An 8,925-nucleotide genomic window follows, 5' to 3' on the forward strand; every position below is an offset into this window, starting at 1 on the left:
CAAACTGAAGCTGTGAACAATCTCAATCTCTTCACCAACCATCCTGATGCTACCGATTGGTCCAGTGGTGAGAATTTTTGTCTTCTGAACATTGAGCCTCAGTCCATATTGAAGGCTGCAGTCCTTGACCCTCTGCAGTAAGTGCAGCTCTAACTTAGAACCTTAAAGAATCCAATTTATTATTCCATCTTATTTCAGTATGAACAACAGAAGAGAACACTAATCAACTGTTATACACATTGAGGGCAGGGAGCAGAAAACAAACTGGACAAATGCTGATAGACAGTCAAAAGTACACAGTGAAGCACATGAAAATGTTGACTTAATATTATAAAATGTCCAGAAATTAAAGCCATGACAGAACAGCCTATGTCAGAAATGGAATAGTTCAGAAATAAGTTGACTAAACCCTAAGATGTGAAAATAACCTCCACAACCTTTTGAAGTTACTTGGGGGAAAAGTCAGAAATGAAGACAAAACTGGAGGGTGAAACCAAGCTGCTCCCTAGAGACAAAGATTTTGAAGCTCCATCTCACAGACTTTGGGCATGTAGACAGGAGGGGCCAGTCCTTGGAGAGGGACATCATACTTGGAAGGATAGAGGGACAGTGTAGGAGAGGAAGACTCAGATGAGATGGATTGACTCAGTGAGAGGAGCAATGGGGTTAGGTCTTTTGGAGATTGTGAGATTGATGCAGAATTCAGAGCTAATGAATGGTAGGGTTACTGTGAGTCACAGGTGACTAGATGGCACATCACAACAATATGATAGGTACTATAAATGAAAAGATAAAAGGAGGAAAGAGAATATTCTATAGAAGACAGATGAAGATTGAACATACATGTAATTGGCATTCCTGAAGAAATTAAAGACACAGAACTGGGCAAACATTTAATTCAGAAGTAATTTCCTAAAGTAAGAAATTGAATCCTACATACTGCAAAAACATACGATGATCCTGGAAAAATCATCTCATCATAGTGAAGTTCTCCCTCTCTCCCTTGAGTTGGTACCATCTCATAACTGAACCTCCAGAGAGTGTTTATGACCATTAATCACAAAGAGAAATTTGCCCATCTTTCTTCTGTGGAGGAGCTGGTGAATTCAAACTACCAGGGAAGTTAAGCATAGGCAGAAGGATCAGTTATTTTATACAGGGTAGAAAATCAGATTGGGATGCTACTTCTTGGCCACAAACTTCACAGAAGGCTGTAGAACAGCATATTTAAGATATTCATGGACAGAAATTGAAACAGATTTTAGAAAGGTAATCTGGAGCTCTGGTGGCCTAGTGGCAAGAAGCTGCAGTGCAACCAGAGGTGAGCGGTTCAAATCCACCAGATGGTTTGCTGGAGAAGGTGGGACAGTCTTCTCTACCAGTCAGATCTGATTTGATGTTACACACACAAAAACTAATAATAAAAAGAGAAGGTCCCATTCATTTACCTTGCACTCTGCTGCTTGTTGAAGTTACAAAAATGATAAAAATAAAAAAAAAAGAAATAGTTAATCTGGCTTTTAATTAGAAAATGCATTATGAGCATGCAAGTAATCAGGGTGAAAAGTCTGAAAATAGGAAAAGTTTTTTCCAATTTACTCAGAATCCACAAGTAATAAGATAGTAATAAATATCTTGATAATATAAACTTTTACTGTGTTGAATATGTAGATAACTTTACCATAAAATAAACACTAAAACTTGATTAAAGTAAAAAATGCAAATGGCAGTCTGAAGAAAAAAAAAAAGTAACTTATGTCCGAGGGAGGGCCAATTATATCCTTATCCTATAAATTGCTTCTGAAATTGAGAAGAGAAATGCCAGTTGGCAATTGAGAATATAGAGCTATGAAAACCTTTTAGAAAAAGAAAAAATAAAAGCCTTTCAACATAGGAAAATATATTCAATCTTACTTACAAGAGAAATTACAATTAAAGCTACACTAAGGTATCTTTTTTCATCTATTAGATTGGCAAATATACCCAGTTTTGATAACATTTTGTTGCCAGCATTGTACAGTGTGAAAACAGCGTACTCAAGCTTTATTACTGGAGGGAAATTTGGCATCTGCTATCACAATTACTTATGCATTTATTCTTTGGCTCCAGCATTCTACTTTTAAAAATCTAAGGCTAATTGACAAAAATTGTCAATAGTATTTGCATAAATACTCATCAGTGTTTACAGTCTAGCAAAAGACTAGAAAGAATCTGAATGACCAATAAGAGGAGATTGGTACAATAAATTACTCTGTTTACGTGATGGTAAAATGAATGACTAAAATTTGGTGCATATTTATTGAACAAGCATACACATATATAAGTGTGTCTGTCTCAAATCACGCCAGACTGAGGAAGACCAAAGAAAAAGAGGCATATCTGAAATGTTACCTTGTGAGGTTACTTAAAATATCATGAACTTCCAGAAGAATGGAGAAGGTCACCCACAGATACCAAGGAATTCTTAGATGTCAGAATGGCAGGACTTAGTCTCACACACTTTGAGCATGTTATCATAAGGGACTGATCTCTGGGGATGGACATGACGTTTAGTGAAATAGGTCAACAAAAAAGGATGACAGTTCATGAGGTAGATTGACAGAAGGACCGCAACATTAGATTGAACATGGCAACAAGTGTGAGGATGGTGCAGGAGCAGGCAGTGTTTCACTGACTTGAACATCCAGTCAGTTTGAGTCAAAACCTACACAACAACAAACGGAAAAAAGCTGTGAAATGCTAAGTCAAAAACTAGTCAAACTGATTACCAATAGAGTTTAGAGGGTAAGGTTACATAGGCATATAGTTTTTAAATGTTTTGGTTTTGTTATTTTGTATACTGTAGCATCAAGGATGACTTGCAGTAAACCTATGTGATAGAGTAGACTTGCCCCATTGAGTTTCTTAGCCTGTCATCTTTATTGGAGCAAACTGCCAAGTTTGTTCTTCCTCAGAGCTGCTGATTGGTCAGAACTGCACTATTCGATAGTTTCTGCTATGGCTTGAGGCTTGGGGTTTTTGTTAGGTGTCCCCCCCTTAAAAAAATTTAAATAGGAAAAAAAATAATAATGACTTCCTGAAAGTGAAAACAGACAGACTGAAACTAGCTTTGTACCAGGTTTGAGTCATAACCACAGATGAAAGAATTACATCCGGTGATTTGGAAATACTACATTGTGACTATCAAGATTTGGTGACGTATGTTTTAAAAGGCAAAGAATGACAACAAAAGTTTGAACTACTTCTAGTAGTTGCATTGTTAGTATTACTGTTGGTGGTGTTTTTAAAATTATTGCACAGATTTCTGTAGAATAAAACAAGTAATTATGTAACGCCATTGGGAATACCAAGTAAGAGCAAAGAGTTGCAAAGTCAAATAAACTGAATTGCCATTTCCAACCAAATTGCAATAATGGACTGGATTTACTCTCCTATTTGAAACAACTAAAAAATTAGGCAAAAAATTGAAGGTGCAATATTTTTTCCCACTCAGAAAAAAGTTTATTAGCATGATTAAAAACATTTTCTTGAATAATGACAGAGATTGATTTTCTGAACATGGCAGAGTAGTATCAGTGGCAGTACCTTAGAACCAATATCTGGAAGTGCATGGACAATTTTACTGCCTGTCTTCATGTTACTGAAAACAATCCACGCATCAGCTTCCACGTGGAGTCATGACTATTGCTTTGTCTGGGCCAGCTTGGTATAAACGAATGGCAGAATACAGGGCTCCAGTACAATGTCATCAGCTGTTTGAATTTGCTGGACCTCTGTGCAGTCAGCCCCTGACTTTGTTAAACCATATGAGAAGCTTCTTGGAGCCAACTAGAGGGAGGGTCATCCTTGCCCTCATTTTGTCCTTCCATCCCTATGTGGAAAATGTAGGTGGCAAGTGGGAGAAACCATCCGAAATTTTGGAAATCAAGGGGCAGAATTGTGAAGAACAAGTGAACAGTCTACCAGAGTATTCAGGAAAGCCGGCTTTGTTATTAAAGTGTTCACCAGACTGCTGTACCTGTGTGAAGACAACATGTACAGTGACTACTATGTCCTGGATGATGCCAGTATAAACACACTGAGTGTGAAGTCTTCATAGTGAGCCACAAGAATGTGTCCTCTGGAAGAGGGCTGTACCCATGATGATGTGAAGGGCGTGCTGTAGGGACTGTGCTCCAAGTAGCATGTAGGAATTTAAAAAGCCAAAATATCGTTTTGTTTTTAAAAAATACAAATAGAAACCAAACTCTTTTGAGGATATTTATCAACCCTTTACACTGTAATACAGGTCACACACCAATTATGATGGAAAATATTTTTTATACTCCCTTGCAGGAAGCTATGATTTTTAACAGCGAACATCAGGCAATCCAGTATAGTGATCTCAAAAGAAAGGGAAACCAAGTGAGAGAAATCCCTTGATTATCTAGTCTTACAGCCTGGAAAAATATCCCTGGCTGCTGCACAAGCAAGCAACCCAAGAAGGACTCATCAGTTTCCATGAATTGAAGAAATGGAATGGAGTATCTCAAAAGCAAGGGCTATAAGAGTTAACACAGTAGAGTGAGAGAAGACAGTGCACACAGAGAAAGCACCAGAGACCTTCAGAAGGTGCCATTGAAGTCTTCAACCACATATTGATTGATCAGCATGTATGTGCAAAGTACCCAGGAAACGAACCACTCTGAAAAAGCAGAAAGAACATATATTCAAGCTACGATGTACAAGGTACAATACTGAGAGATGCTATGAACAAAATCTTGAATGATTCTGAAAGCCTCAAAAGAAGGCAGGAATGCGCAGAATCTACCAAAAAGAATTGGCTGACATTGAAAAATTTCAAGAAGTACCTTATGGACAAGAGCCTATGGTAATGAAAGAAGAAGTTCAAGCTCTGCTGAAGGCACTGAAAAAAAAAAAAAGAAATAAAACCACCAAGGCTCCAGGAATCGATGGGATACCAATTGACATGTTTCAGCTAACAGATGCAAAGGAAATTTAGAGGATTGACTGGCTGGCTGGAAGAGAACCATATTTGTTCCCATTCTTAAGAAAGGTGATCCAACAGAATGTGAAAATTTCCCAACATTATCATTAATGTTACATCCAAGCAAAATCTGTCTGGAATCACCCAAAAGTGGCTAGAAGAGTATAGAACTACCAGAGTTCAAGCTGGATTGCTATTAGCTGGGTCCTGGCTGAAAGTAGAGGATACCAAAAAAATATCTATTTGTGTTTTATTGACTAGCAGAATTATTTGACTGTGTAGACCATAACAAACCATATCTAACTTTGAGACAAATGGGAATCTCAGAACACTAAATTAGGCTTATATGAAACCTATTTGTAGACCAAGAAGCTGTTATTCAAATGCAGTATGGTGTCAAATCAGGAAGGGTGTACATCAGGGTTGGTTGTATCCTTTCTCCAGACAATTCAATCTGATTATGAGCAAGTCATTGGAAAGCTGGACTCAGTGAAGAATGGGGCATCAGAATCAGAGGAAAACTCATCAGCAACCTGCATTATACAGATGATAAAACTTTGCTTGCTGAAAGTGAGAAGGACTTGAAGCAGCTAGTGCAGAAGATCAAAGATTACCACCTTTAAAATGAACTACATCTCTGTGTCAAGGAGAAAAATACTGCATCATGATAAATGGACAGAGAAAAGATTCAAAGTGCCAATAATTTCATTAGCTTGGATCTGCAGTCAACACTCTAGATGAGGTAACATATTGCATTGGGCAAGTCTTTTGTCAGGGATCTCTTCCAGTGTGATGAGGAGCAGTGGTGAACCTTCTCTAGTCCTGATGCTGCATTGTTCTGTGTCTCAGATTATTTTTCCATGTATAGATTAAATAAGTAAGATGAAAGAATATAGTCCCAAACTACATCTTTTTTAGTGCAGAACCTCTTTTACTGTTTTGAAGATTGCTTCTTGATCAATTTGTATGTTCCTTGTGAGCACAATTAAGTGTTCTGGAGTTTCCATCCTTCTTAATGTGACTGATGCATAAAATACAATAAAACATTTTTCTGGTTTTCTCTGCTTTGCGTTGAGATCCTTCAGATATCAGCAATGATATATTCCATCCTATATCCTCCTTTGAATCCAGCTAGAATTTCTGGAATTTTCAGTTGTAGCTATATCTATAGCTAATTTAGAGTCATCTGTAGTAAAATTTTGCTAGCATGTTTGTGAAACTAGCTGCTTAGGAAAACCTTGAAAATCAGAAGACATTTCCCTCCATGGAAATTTGAAGAATGAATGAGATATATACATTTCCAAAGGAGTTAAGGGAATAGCAGAAGTAAACTTTTTTTTTCTTGTCATATATGTGCATAATTTTAAAGAAACACTATTTCCAGGGCAGTTAATAAATGCAATAAAACTTTTTCTCATCTGAGTACTTAAACTCTTTAGGATAACCCTTTAAAAACCCACTGCCTTTGAGTTGATTGCAACTCATGAGCTCTCTGAGGTTGTGAACTTTTAAAGGAGGAGATTGCCTCTCTTTCTTCTGAGGGGCAGCTGTTAGATTCAAACTGCTGACTTTGCAGTTAGCAGTCCAGCATGTTCTCCACTACACCACCAGAATTCCTTCCTTTAGCATTGTTGTTATTGTTAGGTGCCATCAAGTCAAGTAAGACTCATAATAAACATATGAACAACAGATCAGAACCCTGTCCTATCCTGTGCTAGCCTCACAGTCTGACACACTCAGGGCCATTGCTGTAGTCAGCATGTCAGTCCACCTGGTCGAGGGTCTTTCACTCTCGCCATTCCCCTACTTTTCCAAGCATGATATCCATCTCAAAGGAATATCCTCTCCTAGCAACATGCACAAAGTATGTGAGAACTAGTTTTATTTTGTCCAAGAAGCCCTCTGAGTGCCCCCTCTACAAGACATATCTGTCTTTCCTTTTGTCAGTCCATGGAATATTCAGTACTCTTCTCCAGCACTACAGTTCAATGTTAAACAGCTTCACAGATGGTTGTAATGAGAATCACTTCAGAAGATTATTTAATACTGACGCTTACACTTAAAAATGATGTTTCAGGATGTTGAGAATGAAGTCTTGAAATGTGTCTTTTTGTCAAGGTCTCCAGCTTGTTTCTAATGTGCAGACTTGATTGGGAAAACACTGCAGAAAGTTTTCTGTCTCCCGTAACAGTGAAATCCCACACTTAATAGACTGACATTACATTTCTCAGAACTTTTAAAATGCAAAAAAGTTGATAACCTATTTTTTTAGTATGAAGGGATTATTCAGGTTAATGATATTTTCTCTGCATGTTTCATTAAATATTTTTTTATACATATGTATGTAAATACCCAATTTTTCCTTTTCAGAAAGCTGTATGTGATGGCATCTGTGTTTGTCTGTTTACTCCTTTCTGGACTGGCTGTGTTTTTCCTTTTCCCTCGCTCAATCGATGTGAAATACATTGGAGTAAAATCAGCGTATGTCAGTTATGATGACCAAAAGCGTACAATATATTTAAATATCACAGTAAGTATGAACTCATAAAAATATTTGACCTATTTTTTTTATCCTCTTAAGTTATCCTTGTTTCGATAATATATTTTAAATGTAATGCTAGTTATCCGTCTGCCCCTACCACATACCTAAAGCACTCCAGCTGCACCCTCTCCAAGACATACCAAGTTATCTGTCTATTTTGGAGAGGGTGCAGCCTTAGTGCTCTCTGGAGGCAAGAATGATGAATCTTTGCCTCATATACTTTGGGCTCGTTGCTAGGAGGTGCTATTCCTTGGAGAGGGACATGATTCTGGGAAGGGTAAAGGGTCTGTGAAGGAGAGGAAGACCCTTAACAAGGTGGACTGACACAGTGACTGCTGCAGTTGGCTCTTGTGTGTCAGGAAGCATGAGGATGGCACGGGAGAGAGCAAAGTTCAGATCTTTTGTTCGCAGTGTCACCATGAGTCCTCCTACGCAACTCAGCAGCACCTAACAACAATGCTAGCTAGTTTGCTTTTCCTATGTCTTCTGCTGAAAATTTGCAAATAATTCTGTGCTGTCAGTTCTTTGTATGCCAGATGTGCTACAGTAGCATTTAGCATTTGAAGATCTCTTCAGAAAGATAAAGTAAACAGGTGATACCTAGCAACATAAGATAAAGTTCAAATATTACTTGATTAACATCTCTTCGGGCAACATTTGAACATGTATGAGTTAGCACAAAGGTTTTTTGTTGGTGATTTTCAAAGAAAAACCATCTCTCCTTTTATTTCTTTCTTCTCCCTTGATAGTTTTAAAGACTCCAAGTCCAGACTTTACTGCAGCAGCATGATGCGTATAGGGGAGGTAGAAGACATGGCCCTGGGCGGGGTTCTCAGGCATTGTCTAGCAGGCAGGTGCATGGTGGCAGCAGCTCATGGGTGTGGGCTACTGCTGCCATTTGGGCAGGACCCTGGCTGGTGTGGGGCACTCTACTCCTTTGCTATCTCTTGTTCCCAGCCCTGCCCTGTTAGCCTCTGCCAATAGAACTAGCATTGCTGACAGCAGCAGGAACGACAAGGACAATCAGAACTACCTTTTGTACAATTTTAATATGAAACTCACAGTGTCTAACAGCATTTTATTTCACAAAACATACTGTGAACTTCAAATGATGCATACATATATTTGCAAACATTTGATTTTGAATAAATGGGCCCTGTCAAAGTGTTAACATACTTGATTCAATAAATGTTATGATTATAACTTGTTCTCTTCCTTGTATTTTATGAAGTACAATTTTTGCTGTTTTTAACAGATCATTCTTTTATTTTAAAGATTTCATTTAAAGATAAAATCCAAGTGACAGATTTTTCTGTTGTAAATTATTATGTGTAAACATAATATGTTTGCTAGGGCATTGAGTTTGTGAAGGATTCTATAATCTTTTTTTAATTAA

At 37.8% G+C, this 8,925-nt stretch overlaps 1 protein-coding gene across 1 annotated transcript in view; it reads left to right on the forward strand.

Moving 5' to 3' along the window:
- Window positions 1–8,925, forward strand: part of TMEM106B (transmembrane protein 106B) — a 38,876-nt gene that overhangs the window by 8,480 nt on the left and 21,471 nt on the right. Inside the window, exons 2-3 of the mRNA XM_006880377.1 lie at window positions 3,889–3,967; window positions 7,358–7,517. Coding sequence (XP_006880439.1) covers window positions 3,889–3,967; window positions 7,358–7,517 — 239 coding nt within the window. The remainder of the gene's footprint in view (window positions 1–3,888; window positions 3,968–7,357; window positions 7,518–8,925) is intronic.

The sequence above is a fragment of the Elephantulus edwardii genome, unplaced genomic scaffold (assembly GCF_000299155.1).
Source record: "Elephantulus edwardii isolate Elephantulus edwardi_28Jun2011 unplaced genomic scaffold, EleEdw1.0 scaffold00007, whole genome shotgun sequence".
NCBI classification, from domain to species: Eukaryota; Metazoa; Chordata; class Mammalia; order Macroscelidea; family Macroscelididae; genus Elephantulus; species Elephantulus edwardii.